Below are 17412 nucleotides of genomic sequence, written 5' to 3'. Positions count from 1 at the left end.
ATGATTTCTTTCTTAAAAGTTTGGTAATATTTATTGGAGATTTTGTCTGAGCCCAGAATTCTCTTTGTAAAAAAGGCTTTTAATTATAAAATTCATTTTAGGTGACATAGGACTATTCAAATTTTCTTTTCTTTTCTCAGTTGTAGTAAGTTTTTTATAATAGCCATTTGTTCATTTTATAAAATTTTCAAATTTGCCTAAGGTTGTCCATAATATCTTTTTAATCATCATTTTAATGTCTGTAATATCTGTAGTGATATCCTGCTGTTTTAGTGCTATTAGTTACACACAAACATAGGATTATACTATGTTTAGTTATATAGTCTTAATTTTTACACAGCTGTATATCTTGGAAAAACCATTCATGACATTAAATGTACTTTTATTACAACAGTTAGGATGTTTTCCACTAGCAGAACCTATCTTTCAAGTAAAATCTTACACTTATCTTCCAATGTGGAAACAGAAGAAGTAGAGACACCCTAAGTAAAGCAAGGTGAAAGGGCATTGGACCTCCCAAACTTGGCCTCCCTTTTGTTTCAGAGGTCTCTCTTGTTAGAGGAACACACTTGAAAATTATTGTGTTCTATATTATAAATGGTTATATACATATGTATGCACAATTTAACCAACCCTCCATTGTTGAATACACTTCCAACTCCTTGGAGATAAATTAAAATTATTGTGCATACATTTGATTAATTCTTTAGGGTTAATTCCTTAAAATTCAGTTGCTTGGTTAATGGTTAAGTATAGTTTCAAGACATTAAAATTGTAATAATAAACTGCTCTTTAAAAAGAGTTGTACCACTAGACTGTGAATTATGGAGAACAAGACTGGGTCTGTTCATCTCTGAATACTCAGCCTTGCACAGTACTTGGCATGATGTAGATTCTCAATAAACAGTCACGGAATAAATATTTAAAAAAAAATGTTGTACCACTTTTTGCTCCCAGTGGTAGTATAGTAAGTCCCCTACGTACGAACCTTCAAGTTGCAAACTTTCGAAGATTCCAACGTGCGTTCCATCATCGTCAGGCGTGAGTGAAACTGCAGCTTGCCCTCCATCTCCTATTGCTGACGATCCTTCACCTCTACCCTCTCCCACCTCCTCTCCCTCCTCCAGTCAGTAACTCTTCTTGCCTGTTTACTTGATGTCAGCCCCTGTATGCCAGCTGTGGTATTGTACTACTGTACTCTTCTTTTTATAAAATTTTTATTATTTTTTGTCTGCACCACGCAGCATGTGGGTTCTTCATTGCCTGACCAGGGATCGAACCCGTGCCCCCTGCAGTGGAAGTGCGGAGTCTTGACCACTGGACCACCAGGGAAGTCCCACGTACTGCTGTACTTTTCAAGGTACTGTACTGTAAGATTAAAAATGTTTATTTTTTGTGTTTGTTTTTTTATGTATTATTTGTGTGAAAAGTATTATAAACCTATTACAGTGCAGTACTACATAGCCGATTGTGTTAGTTGGGTACCTAGGCTAACTTTGTTGGACTTACGAACAAATTGGACTTACAGATGCACTCTCGGAACGGAACTCATTCGTATGTAGGGGACTTACTGTATATGCCAGTGTTCCCTTCCCCACACCTGTATCCAAACTGGATATCATTGAGTATTTTAAAATATTTGAAGGGATATTATTCAGTCTTTAAAATAACAATTCAGATAGATGCTTAACACCTGGGAAGATATTTATGACAGCAGTAAATGCGAAAAGCAGAATCCATCTGCACATTTGCAGGCAAAGAAAGGGAAGTAACACAGATTGCAAGTGTTTTTCCCCTCCTCTCCCACCATCCCCCAATTTTCTTTAGTTATACAGTTTTGCAATATAACAATAAGAAAAAAATATATTCCAGAGTCCAAGAGGCAGGAAAACTGGCCCGTGTCAGTTTTCAACAGGGGTAAGCCACTCTAGCAATTTTAAACCAAAAGAAATTTACTATAGAGTTAACAATCACTAATAGGTATATAGGCCTTTAGGAATGATTCTCAGAACAATGCCACAGAAGAGCCAGACATGGAAACAATCAGGAATCTGGGTTCAAGAAATCACCTCACTAGTGGCTGAATCCAGGATCACGTGCCCATGGCGCCATGACGGTGCAGGAAGCTGCCACCACAGACGTGGGCTCCAAGAATATGCCATCTTAGCTGTCGACCAAGGATCAGGAACCGTCGCTTCATCTACTAAAAGTGAACGGCTTGATTTAACAATACCGATGCTTCGCAGAGTTCCGCCTCCCGCTCCACTGAACTGTTTCTGACTTTGAATGTGACTGGTGGAAAGTGGAGGATGGGCCAGGCCCTAGCTGCAAGGAAGTCTGGGAAATGTAGTTTTTTATCCTTACAGCTTCTGAAGTACACGATGGCACTCTAGAAAGAGTTTGGATCAGCTGTTAAGCAAGCCAATCTTCCACAGACCCTTTATTTCTTTGATGGTTTGACACGGTAATAAATATGACGATTGTGAAGGATTTTCTCTGTTTGCTCTGTCTGACCTGCCCTCTTGCCTTCTCCGCCTTGCCATGTGCCCTGAGAAGATGACCTCCATGTATTGATATTACATCTCTTGGGTTATTTCCGGCTGCTGGTTGTCTTTAGCCAATGGCAAGTCATAGGAGGGGTAACCTGACTCCCTCCCTGCTGGTCTGCAATTGGTAGTGGTTGCGTCCTTTTACCTAAGGCTGAAATGTCTGCTGGTGGACAGCTCTTGCTGGGTGTCAGTAACAGCACCATTTCCCTCCTTAGTTCCAAAAGTGCTGATGGCTTCTTACTGTTGCTAGTGGTTTTTAACCACCCCTTGTTTGTTCCCTTCACCCAATCTACAGATTTGCAACAGTTTCTTCATTCAACTCTCTTCAATTACTCCTTTGAATGTGCCATCTTTTCCTGCCAGGGCTGTGACTGATGTAATGACAGATAAGACAGTTTTTATTCTAAGGTACATATAGCTAGGTAGATGAGCTAAACACAGCCATCTATTATGGACTGAATTGTTCCACCCAAAATTCATGTTGAAGACCCAACCCCCCCGTACCTCAGAATATGACTGCTTTTGGAGATGGGGCCTTTAAAGAGCAAATTAAGGTTAAATGGGTCATAAAGGTGAGGGTCTCATTCAATATGGCTGCTGTCCTTATAAGAAGAGAATGTGCCACCAGGATTCCCATGTCCAGAGAAAAGGCCAAGTGAGGGTAAAGTGAGAAGGCGACCATCTACCAACCGAGGAAAGAGGCTTCAGAAGAGATTAAACCAGCCTACACCTTGACCTCTAGCTTCTAGCCTCCAGAACTGTGAAAACATAAATCTGTTATTTAAGCCACCCAGTCTGTGGTGCTTTGTGATTGTAGCCCTAGCAAATTAATATACCATCACAAAAGCCCAAAGTGAAAAACAGAAGAGACTTGCCAATTTTGTGACTTTCAGAGGAAGGAGCTAGCACCTCTGGGTGGGGTAGTTGAGGGAAAGCCTTGTGGAACTGTTTAAGTTGGAACTTGAAGGTTGGAGAGAATAACATTACCTACTTCACAGTATTACGAGGATTAACTAAGAGTAACTATAAAACACAGTGTCTCAATTAACTGTTGCATAGCTTTGTAATTTATAAGGACACAGAGCTAAACTCATAGACCCAGGTTCAGCACTATCTCCTGACTTCCTGTGGCCTACTCTTTCCAGGATTTGTCTTCTGACATTTTAAAGTTCTTAATTCTCAATACACTTGAGCTCCTTGGTCCTTAAGGCCCTCCATCTTTAGTGTCATCTCTTAACACTCAACTCTGCCTTTGTGATAGCTAGCCTCTTAAGATGCTGCCAGCGATCCTTACTTCCTGGTAGTCATGTCCTTGTATGTCTCCTCCCACAATGAATAGGGAGTAGACCCAGAGAAGGAATCTGTCCATCCATCCATCTATCCATGTATGCTGTGCATCTATCTATAGAAATGGGGACGGCACGTTTGAAATCTGTAGGGCAGGTTGGCAGCCCGGAAATTCACACAGGATTTCTATGTTACGGTCTTGGGGCAGAATTCCTTCTTCTGTGGGAAGCTTCAGTTTTTGCTTTAAAGGCCTTCAACTGATTGGATGAGGCCCATCCACACTATGGAGGGTGATCGGCTTTACCTAAACGGATTGTAATGTTAATCACATCTACACAGTATCTTCACAGCAACGTCTACACTAGTGTTTGAACAAACACACGGGCACCACACCCTAGCCAAGTTGACACATTAACCATCATGATACCATATTGGAGAAAGTGGGCTTTTAAAACATTTATGTGACTTTTTCTTTTCTGTACCACCACATACTGAGTCCTCCAAATGCTCTGGGCACCACACACAAAATCAGAGACATGTTGAGCTACGAGTGAATCACCAACATAACCATGATTAAAAGTAATAAAGTCCTGTCTAATGAATTATAGGAATAAACTTTAGGAACTTAATTTTCTTCCCAAACTTCCCAAGTATGATCTAATGACAGAGTCAGAGCTGCAAAATGCTGTGACTTATGGTAATTCTTGGGGTTTTATGAAGCACTGGAGGTGTATGAAAACTTTCCTAGAAATGAAGAAGCCCAGCCAGCTATCATTTCCCAAGTCATGTTGGGAATGTATTTCCTGATGGTAAAGGTTGCACACAGGCCCTTACTTATTGGCCTTTTACTCAACAAAGTGCTGGTAGCATTGGCTACATGAAGGAATAACGCGCATACGCGTAGGGCAACTGGGTCTCTTTACTGCAGAAAATGAGTGACCCTATAGAAGTAGAACTGGGAAGTGTAGTTAATGGCAGAATTGGGTTTTTGATTTAGATAAAGACTCTAAGGAAGAGTTGGAAATAGAAGTTTTATGTCCTTATTGGGTCACAGTTTCAGTATCCAAATTGACTACTTAAGGTCTTGAAACCAAATTGTTTGAAAAGTTTTATTTGGTAGCAGAAAATATCTACAATAGGATCTTTACAAAAGAAGATGTGCAAGAGGGGAGAAATAAGTTTATACATAAGATTTTGCTGTGGAAATTTGGAATGATTATCAACAATTGATTTAGGTTACAAGAACTCACACAAAGCCATATCTTTTTAGTAAAGGAAGCCAGAAGCTATGTTAATCCCGTGACGAAACAGTCTGTTGAAACTCACAATATGCGTTATACTGATCCTAAAGAAAGATAAGTCTATGGAGGATGAACTAAATTATTTCAAGCTGTAGTGATATATAAACATATTTAGTCAGATTAAAACCAATCATCTCAACAACCCGACAAGTGATTTTTCATCAGAACAAAGTCCATGATGTCTACAACATTCATTTGCACCATGGCTTTTTCACCTCATAGTTGTTGGTATTTTAAATTATATACAGATTTACATATAGCTGACGTTATTGACAATAACTGTTATCCTGGGATATGCCCCCCTCTCTCTCTGTAACCACTTGGTTTGGTCATGTTATGTCAATCCTGTTACAGACCTGACTGCTTATCTAACAATGGAGGATAAGACCTACCACATGACCCAAAGATAGGAATAAAAAGATTCAGTCCCCCTTGTTGTTTCTAAAATGTTTAAGGCTAGTATATTTTTAAAGGATAATTCATTCGAAATACTAACACCAATACTTTCAATGGGCCAAATAAGGAGGCACTAAGAGTGTTTGGGAATATCTAAGAATTATGCCTATGGTATAGTGTACAGGCATAAAATAGTCAACAGTTTAACAAAATATAAAAAATACTGTTTTTGCTAAAGGGGGAAAGCAGACAACTTCCCACTAAAAGAAAAAGAAAAACAAACACTGGTGTTCGATTTCCAGTTTGAATGCATTTATGACTATGAAGATTACGACCTCTGATGAATTAAATATTAAGAGTCCAGAGGGAATTATGACTTATGACATTAATGTACAAGTATGGCAGTATTTCTATATCAAATTAAACTTAGTCTATGATTAAATACAATGCTATATATACATACACACACTCATAGTACCTTTACGGAATTCTCTAAAATGCTCACAGTAGCTTATATGGTATTGATAAAAATAAAGATGAAAACGTATAGCGTGTAGATAAAAACCACTTTTATAGCTTTCTAAGGTGATGCATCCTGTGGGTTAAACAGCTTACATTATTCAAGTCTGAATTTTGAGTTTTGAAAGCAGAGCTGCGCACTGGTATTCAAACTTTCATAAAATTGTACAGTTTCTCAAAATAAGGAATAAAAGGTAGAGAGCATCAAACGTGGGAGAAAAAAACTTGTGATTTATAACACAACTGTTACACAGGTAACCAGTGGTGTTCAACCCATGCCTGGCCAAAACTCAGCTTCTTGTGGGCAATTAGGGGTATTAAAGAGTTTGATTCAAATTTTGTTTTTATAAAAGTGTGTAGTTTAAAAACTTAGTAAAAATGCACATTCTAATGTGTTACATACACTATTTTACCACACTGGAGTCTGCTTATGTATAAACTTCCACTACCAGGATAATTTACGTTTATATAAACCTGGGAATACAACTTTATCTATTTCTAGTTAAAGAATCTCCTGAAATGTGTGTTTAAACCCTATTATTATTTGTACTTACTTACATTTGCATGAAGCAAAATTCTCTTGATAGCATGTGAATAAAACAAGGCATAGAAACAGACTGGCGGCTAAGGTTTCACCAACTATCTATAACCCCAATTTCACATTTGTGTTACTTAGAAATGTTATTCTTAGTAATGTTCTAAGACAAGTAAACATAAATGTGGACTCAAAATACAGTTACACTGATCAAATGGACTTTCCAGGCTTTACATATTGGGCTTACACAAGAGTTTACTTAAAAGAGGTTCTATAAAAAATCTTTGGGAAATACCGCTCTATAAGAGACTGTCTTTTCATTTAATTTGTTAATGCAATGTTTAATGTGATTTAGTTTAACAAACTGCCTAATTTTCAATTCTTAAATTACTCTGCGTAATGGAAAAATTTCTACAGATTTGAGTGCTGCGGGTCTTCAAAATGGTGACATGCAAAAATTGAGAAATTACACTAAAAAGTTCATTATTGCCTTAGACTCTTCTGATAGGTAGCTTTTAAAACGAGATTTCTTTTTTTTTTTGCGGTTCGCGGGCCTCTCACTGTTGTGGCCTCTCCCGTAGCGGAGCACAGGCTCCGGACGCGCAGGCTCAGCGGCCATGGCTCACGGGCCCAGCCGCTCCGCGGCACGTGGGATCTTCCCGGACCAGGGCACGAACCCATGTCCCCTGCATACGCTCAACCACTGCGCCACCAGGGAAGCCCCCAAGATTTCTATTTTTGAATTAACAATATATTTATTGTTGTGTTCTAAATCTCAAAGTATGTTTATCCTCCATGCAACACAATTTGGTATCTTCACACATCAACTGCGTTATGTGTTTTGACAGTTGGGGCACATTTCAATGATTTTCGACTCTTATTTTGTGGTTTCATTATAAAACAGCTTACTCACAGCAAACTCAAACAATGTTTTTTTATTTAAAAATCCACCTCAAAATTCAGTTCTGGGTTTTAGTTTTTGTTTAAAAAGAAGCAAACATTTAAAAGCATCAAATGTTACTTGTCTACAATTCATCTTGTTATGAACGTTTTTAGCTCATGGAGGGGACATAAACCCATTACATTGATTAGGCACGGTACGGTGACCAAGGGGCCAGAAATCAGGGCACATCTGTGTACTCAGGTAACATTAAAGGTCTGCATGGAGGGAAACATGCCTCAGCTGTGGGCTCTTCAATCTCTATGCCCCCTCCAAACACTGTTAGTAAGTCTCAAATCAGTACATAAGAGATTGTATGTAACTTAGTTAAAAACCAATCAAACCAATAACTATACCTGCTTTCTAAATTACATTGCAAAGCCAAGACAGATAAATTGTAGCCTTACTATAGATAATGTGTGGTCTTGCTATAGGACCATGTTATAGGTGAGAAAGAATTACACGATACCTCTGGTGGTTTCAGAAATCTGGTTGGAAGAGGTCCATGACTTTAAGATTTCACATTATAGCAAGGCTCCAATATTTCTTGAATTGGGGCAGTGAATATAAATCACAGCACACAAGCCTTAATTCTTTTACTGGAAAAGCAATAGGTGCTACATATGAGAATCACTTATATAACATCTATTTTTTTAAAAAAATGCAGATATAAAATATTAATTGCATAGGGATTTAAATAGGATAAGGCCAAGAAGAATATTAAGGAAAGTTTAAAAAAAAAATCATAGAAAGGGCACTATGGTGTCAAAAGACAGAATTTCATTCTTAAGAGTAATAAAGCTGAATGACTGTCTAATTAAAAATCACAGTATGTTGCTATAACTAACAGTGAATGTCAATTGTGCCATTAATTCCAAACTGGAAACCAGCATTAGAGGACTAACACGAATACAACTAAAGCTCACTGTCTAAACCTGATCATTGTATTAGCACATCAGTGCCTGGTACGTACCTGATTAGTTATATAATCTACACTTTGCAAATAACGTAAAGTTTAATACATGTTGAAAATGTGAGAGCACGTCGTCACCACATGCCATCAGTGAGTTGTACGCTTACTTGACCGTGTGATTATTCACTCTTTCCAAGGTGTGAGATCCCACCTGGCAGAATCTTCACTTAATGAGCCCAAAACACTGTAATTAACAAAATATAAGAAAGTCCCACCACTGAAAACCAAATGTCCATGAACCAGAGAACAAAGTCCTGACACCAGTAGGTACATGATGCTTAGCACTTTGGAAGGCAATGAATGATGAGTCCAACTCTACTTTGTAGTTTCAGCTAACGGTTACCCCGTTAAGTTTCAGGTAGAAAGGTATGTTGTGAATCTACTTCTCACGTCATGTTGTTACCCTGCAGCTGAAAGAGCAGTTTCCCAGTGGAAAGTAGCTTAGTTCACGTAGCATCGTTCTTAAGAGTAGTGTGAGGAAAACAAGGACTCCCAAAAGAATCATGTGAAGGTCCATTCGGGAATACCCAAACCAATGTTTTAAATGAAAAAGTGCATAAATACAGTAATACTACAAGTGTGTTAACTACGAAACAAATGTTTCTCTGGGAACCAAACAACAGTATTTTCCCACATTATTTACATGTGATGAATTGTTCAGATACCACAAAGCACCATTTACACGCTCAATGGCTTGATTAAGTCTGAAAGGTCCTCTGACTTCGACTCTGTTCAGCTGAGGATCTACCTAGAGTACAAGGGTCAAGTTATCTTCAGTCAAACAGGATTTCTCCTTACAGCTCAGTCCTCTTTTGTTCAGAGACATTAAAGCGGCATTTTCACTTCACATTCTTGGCTGGCGTTTCAGACTCTGTGGACTGTCTCCCATCGGTCCAGGCTTCACGGGTGCTCTTCAGAGCCAGGGTCTTCTGTTGGTCAACCACGACATAGTCCACTCTCTCGTCAGCTACACTGCTGCCTGAGCCACTGCTCTTTTGCTAAAAAGCAAAGGAAAAAACCCCATAAACCTCCACAGAAAAAGTGGTGCTTCTGCGTGAACTCCAGTCTTAAGACACAGACACATATGCACTGTGAATAACTCTTGAAATTCTACTGGGTCTCCAAAAAATCAGTTTAACAATGTTGTCTCTCTCCTAACTGTACTCTGTTTTCCCCTTAATTTTAAAATTATTATATTTAAGAATTCAAACTAATGCTCCCATAACAGATGAAATTCTTAGAAAAGAAGGAGAGCAGCCCCCTGGTTCACCTTAAGAGACACAGCTTGCTTTTAGCTTAAGCTTGACTTTTTCAAGTCCTGAGAACAGGTACAGGTGTTTACTTTCAGAGTTAAGAAGTGTTTTTTGAAAAGGAGTATTTCAAGAATGGCAGGCTACATAAAATCCAACTAGATACTCACTAACTTAAAACAAATGTAATTATTAACGCGTTGCTGGGCTCACGAGAAATTAAGGGAAATATCCAAGGTGTGAGGGAAATGGAGGGAGCAGAGAGCTGCTAAAGGGTCAAGACGGTGTCGTCTTCAGGATGAACGTCAACTGAGCAGTGCAATCAGGAGGCCTGGGTGGGAGGAATGCGGAACCCAAAACTATCCTGTTAGGATAGGGACCCCTGAAGGAAACTGAGGTAGTCCTAGGGTGGTAGCATCACCTGCTTCCTAGCAGAAGCAAATGCAAATCCTTTCTGAAGGAAATTTAGGTCTGCAGGTTTCCCACAGACATGCTTAGCAAAATATATTCACAATAAAAATGTACGAACACACAAGGAAACAAGCCATCAGGTGTGTGAGAAACGGTAAACACAGATTCAGACCTCCAAGGACTTCAGGTATGGAAATTACTGCATAAATAGTATAAAATATGTGTATAAAATGTTTAAAGGAATTGGAAAATAAAAAATAAAAGGAATAGGATAACAAAAAAGGAGTAAGAAGCTATTCAAATCAGATAGGCATATTTGGGGGAAAAAAGCCAAGCAGAATGTCACTTCAGCAGTGAAAAATAAAATATTGAGATTAAAAATTAAACACATAGGTTAAGCAGAAGAATTGAGAAATTAGTGAACTTGGTGACAGATCTAAAGAAATTTTACACGTAAGCAAAGAAATGATAAAACAGAAAATATGAAAGAGTGGTAAAAGATAAGAAAAACAGAATGAGAAGTTCTAACTGTCTAATCAGAAACCTAAAAGGACAGAAGAAAGAGAATCGTGGAAAAACAATATTTAGGAAGATAATGATTCAGACTTTTCCATAACTGACAAAAAATATGAATCCAGAAATAAAGACTGCACAACTTCTACCAAGCAGGATAAATAAAGAAAAATCTATGTCTCGATGTCTAGACACAGTGTAGTGAACCTGCTGAACACCAAAGATATAGAAAAGATCTTAACATCAGCCAGATAGAAAAGACAGATTACCTACAAAGGAACTGCAATTAGACTGACAGCATACTTTTCACAGGAACAATGGAAGCCAGGTGACAGCAAATAGTATCTCCTATGTGTTGAGAGAAACTTACTGTCAATTAAGAATTGTGAACTCAAACTGCTCCCCCCGCAAAACCCTCAATACTCATTTTCCAGAATGAGGCAAAATAAAGACATTTCAGTTAAACAAAAACTGCAAGAATTTACCATTAACAGACTTCCATGAAAAGAACTTCTAAAGGAAGGAGGAAGGAAAATGATTAGAGAAGGAAGGTCTAACACACAAGAAGGAATCATAAAAAAAGAAGTTGGTAAACGTGTAGGAAAATGTATATAAACATTGTCTATATAGTAAGAATATTACTACTACTAATGTCTAATTTGTGAGTGTAACAACAACAAGAACAAAAACGCTAAAACTTTTGGACAAAAATACCAAGCAAGTCAGAAAAGGAGTAATTTGAACTAACATCGGAAAGGGAGTGAAGACCATGATTAACTTTGGAACTTTAGAATTTAGTAAGTAAGCATTTCGATGGTAATCACTAAGAGAGTACAAAGTGCGTAACTTCCATACCATCAGAGATAAAAAAATAAATTTATCAGTCTAACACTTTTGTGATTCATGAAAAAGCATTAAGTCATAGACTTAACTAAATTTAAATTAAACATACTAAGAAAATTCCCCCAAAGGAGACCCGATTCTTCAGGTTTCAAATGGGAGCTCAGTGTATTTACAGAATGAGGTTTCACTTACCTTACGTGGTGGCGTGGATTTCCCAGAATCTAAATCTAGATCTAGGTATTCCACTTGTTTGTCTCCTTTGGGCTTGATCATTGGGCTGTTTCCTCCATCAAGACTATTACTGCCAAAAAGATTCTGAAAGTAAAATACAACAAAATCAACTGTCAAACGTTCACGAGACATACTGCTTATTACCTTGTTTGCCATCTACTCAAGCCTAAATAGTAATTTTAAGAGGACACAGCTTGAAGAAATGTCTCCTTAGAAAATTAAATAATCTTTTAGGATGGGGAAAAATAAGTAATATTTTAAAAATTGATTAAAACATAGCATAGGTAAGCAAGCTAAAAGTAGTTTGAAAAGTAAAACTTGGTTCAGACTAAGACTGGGCCATCAAGCTACAGTTAACTGCAACAGTTCTTTCTTTTTTCTTTTTTTTCCTGGCTATGCCGCGCAGCTTAAGGAATCTTAGTTCCCTTACCAGGGATTGAACCCGGGCCCCCGACAGTGGAAGTGCCAAGTCCTAACCACTAGACCACCAGGGAATTCCCAGTTGGAATAGTCTAACTCAACGCTATTAAAATGATATTTTAAAATCATTTCTGTTCTCAATAACGCTATTAAAATGATATCTGTTCTCAATAACATTCTTTAACTATAGGATCCTTATAGTCCATGCTTTCAAATTAAATTTTTTTAGGGATCGACCAAGATGGTGAAGTAGAAAGGCCCTGAGCTCACCTCTCAAATTAAAAAAAAATTTAAAGTTCTATATTTGAGTTAAAGGCTTTCACACTAAAATCAATTTAGAATAAGTATGGTAGCTAAGGGCTATGCATACTGACTCCATTAATAAAGTCTGTTTTGTTTCAACCGCCTGGAATTTTTACCACTTAATTTTCTGTCTTCTTATCCTTTCTGTCCTAATAGGAACTGTACAACAGAAGGACTCCTCTCTAAGAAAAGAAAAAGAAAAAAGGAAGGGAGAGGACAGCAATGAACAGCAAGAATGAAAAAGCTTGAGGCAGAAACATGAAAAAGAAACAGGTTATTAGGAACATGAAGATCAATGCTAAATAAAAAGGAAAGGACGATGTGAACTTATGTCCCTACATGCACCCGCTACTCTGATCATGACAGTCTTCAAATGTGCTCCAACAAATGACTTGTTTCCACGCCTTGCTGCTTTTAACCTCACCTGGGAATGTTCCTGACTTCTCAGGACACTACATATTCATTAGGGACTTTCATCCCTGTGGCTTCTATCACATAGGTATTATTGTTCACATGTTAGCTTATACTTTTGAAGAAAACCGTAATGATGTAAATCAACTTGACAATTTTACACTTGTTAGGATGAACAACGTGATTTGGAAACTGCATAAATCTGGTTCTGCTGATTCTTTCATATTGCTACTCCATTTTGTTTGGGTTAAACAGACTAAGCTGTGACTTAGGGAAAGGACAATTGCTAGGAAAACACTGAGTTTACTCTTGGCGAGGGGGACATGGTCTGGGTCGCAGGTACTCGGATGCAGCACGTGTGCGGCCTACTGTATATCCTACATACTGTATGCGGCATGTGTATGCAGTAGACAACCTGCACTACTGAATGTGATGGCCCTATTTGTAGGAACAGATTTTTAAACCAAATTTATCAACTACCGCTAATAAAACATTAAAAAAATATTGACAGTAACATGTAAGGCACAAAAAATGTAAGCAAGTATCAGTGCTCAATTAGTACAAATAGCTATCCCCTCCCCCCTCTTTCTTGTAATTCAGGAAAAAACTGAAATCTTTTTCTGCAAATGACTCTATATTTCGTTCTCACATAAAAAAATCAAGCCAGATTGCATGGTGTGTGTGTGTGTGTGTGTGTGCGTGTGTAAAATTTTGTATTCAAATGTAATGACAGAGCCCATACCTGAAATTTCCCTAATTGGAAACATTTAGAATTATTCACGGTGTTGTAGGCTACGAAAGAAACCCTTGAGTTCATATGATGTACACATTTAATCTCAGTAAGCTGTTCTTACAGAGAATTTCTCAGAATTGCTAGTTCAACTGTACTCTATCTAATTACTAGGACTGGAAATGTTTTCATCTTCAAGTATTGTTAAAATGTGTGTCCCTCCAAAAAGTCTATTTGCTCTTGATCTAATCTAATCTCAACTGGGAACAGCCTGTCTCTGCATTCTAGGCTTTAACCCAGTGTTTTCCCAAAACAGTTTAGAAAAACCCTAAGATTCGAAGAGTTATTATGAAGTGTTCTGTGAATTAAAAGAAAAAATATAGTAGTACTTTTTCTAAAATTCTTGAAAAAAATACATAAAATTATTGAACATACTTTTGATGTTGTTACAAACAATATATATGTCTTTAGTAATGATGTACTGTCACTTGAATTTCAGGCGTCACATTAAGGGTTCATTTCACGAATGCTTGACTTTGGATGTTTGTATAAAAAACAGGCAGCATCACCAATTCACTTTCATTAGACACTGCCTGCTCCATGATCACCAGTATAGGAAACAGACTGTGCTTCAACATTTCAATGTACAGAATTTAATATTCATTGTCCCTATAAACCAGATTTGATCCAATCCTGTTTCAACTTCTCCAAGACGAATTTTTTACCGACTTCATCACCCTGAGCATATGTTAGACCTTGTGAACTTCTATGGCTCTCCACTGATACACTAAATTCCAAGAGGTGTGGGAAATATTGCTGTAACTATCACATTCATTCCTAAGGAAAAGTTGTTTGGACTAAGATGAGCCCTTGCAGTTGGTGGCATAAGATGGAAATGGCACAGCTGACTTTTCTATTGTGAATGGCAGATGGATATTTTCACTTGGGACATTTTTGCTTATTTCTAACCCTTAGGGCCTCAGTACCTTAGAAATTCACCATCTGGTGGTTATTTACACACCTCTACCGTGCAGGTAAAGTTACCTTTCTGGCTTAGTGTTATACTATATAAAAGAACAATTTTATATCTTCCTTTCCTTTGACTTTCTGATTGTAACGGATTTTTTCTAGATTTTTCCCTTCACCTAACACCTACTCATGACAAATCATACTTTCAAACTTTCCTATTACAGGTCCTTTCCAATATTTTTATGTTTATTTACTATTTTGGGCAAAATAAAAGATTCTTTAGTATCTCAGAAAAGAATTACTTTTGTAATAAAAAAATTCATTTAACCACCTAAAGATGAAAATTGAGGGTAATATGTACTCCAAGGCAGCACTGAGGATTTACTTAGATTTTTTTTTTGCCGTACGCGGGCCTCTCACTGCTGTGGCCCCTCCCGCTGCGGAGCACAGGCTCCGGATGCGCAGGCCCAGCGGCCATGGCTCACGGGCCCAGCCGCTCCGCGGCACGCGGAATCCTCCCGGACCGGGGCACGAACCCGCGCCCCCTGCATCGGCAGGCGGACCCTCAACCACTGTGCCACCAGGGAAGCCCTACTTAGTCTCTTACTAGAGTCTGTTTACTATAATGAAGAAAAAAAATTAAGTTAATAAAAATAATAAAACACTACTCATCAAATGGAAAAATTACGAACCCAGAAGCGAAAGTCAGTTAATAAAAATTGCCCTACCTTGAAACATTAGTGAAAATATTATTGATATAGTTCGTTTGTATTCTAATTCAGGGTTGACATAAATATTTTAAATTATCTTATTCATTTTTGAATACTTGATGAATTTGATAATATTTTACAGTTAATTAGTTCAAGCATCAAATCAGGCTTTTCACATCACTTAATTTTGTTCCCTGACAAATGGTCATGAGAAATCTGTTTCTGCCTAAAGTCCATTAAAGACATAAATTCAATGAAAAAATAGGGCTTCATATATTGAATCTCTGAACAGAATTGTTTTAAAGAAAATAAAGTCACTAAAATGTCATTCATGCCAAATTTTGACATTAGATATTTGCTTATCATATGCTGTCTGGTTGTGCCCCACGATCTGTTCTCCCCTTTCCACCGGGAAGGGGATTTTTAGCCAGGCCCACTGTCCCTCGGTACAAAGGCCACGGTTCCCAGTCCCTTTCGTGTTTATGTGGCCAGAGGCTAAGTCCTGGTCAACAGTTTGGACTCCGCAGTTTCTGGGAACCTTCTCTATGAGGCAATTGGGCTGCATCCTTTGCTTCTTCTTCCTTTCCCTCCATTCTGCAGCCTGGAATGTGAATCTTCTGGCTGGACCATCATCTTGTTCTATTGAGCCTGTGAGCCAGACCCAGGGGACAGCAGTCTGGAGAGCGGCAAGGGGCAAGGATCCCCGAGGGCTCCTGGAACAAAAAGCTGCTAAGACAACCACGGATTGACTCTCTGGAATTCTACGTGAGAAAGAAAGAAACGTCTGCCTTAAGGCCTTGTTATTTGCTTATTTTCTGTTACTCAGAGGGGATCCTAATGCCAACTGATATACTTATCTACTAAAAAGCAAATAACAGAGCAAGCAGTGTCTCTGGTTTGAGGGAAAGCAAAAGGAAAAGATTTTTTAAAAATTAAAATTGGCTTGTATTTTTAAACATCTGAAGTATTTTCTGGCAACTACCTGATTTCTGGGGAACATAATGCTTGCTACTATTACAAAATTCTTGGGCCTTGGGGTAATAACAGTCAGTCTGAAGTAAATCAGGTTTTAACAGGTCTTCTTTGATCTTTAAGCCCTACCTAAGGATGTATTACTGAAAGGTTATTAAAAACCCTCGGCATAAGACTGTTTCACTCTGAGTGCGCTGACGTGGGTCTGGAGAAATGCATTATAAAATGCTTCCAGTAAAAAGTAGTTTTTTGAATAGTTTCAAAAGTGAAGTACATCTTAAAAGAAATATAACTGGAAAATTTTGTGATTTTTAACTAACTTGTATCTACTTTATAGATGTTAATATTACACTTTGACCCTTTATTGGTTTTAGACTTGATGATGCTGTTTTTCAAAAGCATTTTTATATAAAGTTTTTTTTTTAATTTTTAAAATTTATTTTATTTTTGGCTGCGTTGAGTCTTCATTGCTGCGTGCGGGCTTTCTCTAGTTGCGGGGTGAGCTGGGGGTACTCTTTGTTGTGGTGCACGGGCTTCTGATTGCAGTGGCTTCTCTTGTTGCAGAGCACGGGCTCTAGGCGCGTGGGCTTCAGCAGTTGTGGCACACGGGCTCTAGAGCGCAGGCTCAGTAGTTGTGGCGCATGGGCTTAGTTGCTCCGCGGCATGTGGGATCTTCCCGGACCAGGGCTCAAACCTGTGTCCCCTGCATTGGCAGGCGGATTCTTAACCACTGCGCCACCAGGGAAGCCCCCAAAAGCATTTTTAAAAAGTTGTCTTTTATCCTTTTTCCTTAAGTAAAGAAAGACGGAAGGGTAAGGTGTATGGACTGGAAGAAAGGTTTAGTGTGAATGATTCAGAAGGGCTGCTCAGGAAGAGAGACGTTAAGAGAAGATTCTACTTACTGAGTCTTCACTGGACAGGTTTGGGTTCATGGGAACATAATTCTCTTCACTGTCATGTGAGTCACTGCTTGAAGTCGTGCTGTGCACTGAATCCGGCCGGGGAGACATGGGAAACCTGGAGGAGCTGATTACAGACACGACCATCACAAACGCCATCCTGACCAAAATTTCTCAATTCGCTTTGAAAGTAAAAATGAGTGATAGTATACATTCTTCCAGAAACATTTATGCTTACAATCATTTATTG

General features: G+C 38.3%; 1 protein-coding gene across 4 annotated transcripts in view; it reads right to left on the bottom strand.

Moving 5' to 3' along the window:
• Positions 1-4953: 4953 nt before the first annotated feature.
• GAB1 (GRB2 associated binding protein 1) overlaps positions 4954-17412 on the bottom strand; it is a 127341-nt gene continuing 114882 nt past the window's right edge. For 2 of the 4 annotated variants that reach the window (XM_029235146.1, XM_029235150.1), the window contains exons 9-11: positions 17166-17289; positions 11710-11832; positions 4954-9498 (exon numbers count right to left, since the gene is read on the bottom strand). In XM_029235146.1, the coding sequence (XP_029090979.1) occupies positions 9340-9498; positions 11710-11832; positions 17166-17289 (406 nt within the window). In that variant the 3' untranslated portion in view covers positions 4954-9339. Of the gene's footprint in view, positions 9499-11709; positions 11833-17078; positions 17290-17412 lie in introns of those variants that run through there. The other 2 variants (XM_029235148.1, XM_029235149.1) reach the window with 2 other exon arrangements.

The sequence above is a fragment of the Monodon monoceros genome, unplaced genomic scaffold, assembly GCF_005190385.1.
Source record: "Monodon monoceros isolate NGI ecotype Baffin Bay Population unplaced genomic scaffold, NGI_Narwhal_1 Super_Scaffold_20, whole genome shotgun sequence".
NCBI classification, from domain to species: Eukaryota; Metazoa; Chordata; class Mammalia; order Artiodactyla; family Monodontidae; genus Monodon; species Monodon monoceros.
This window is presented reverse-complemented; position numbering and strand designations above follow the sequence as displayed.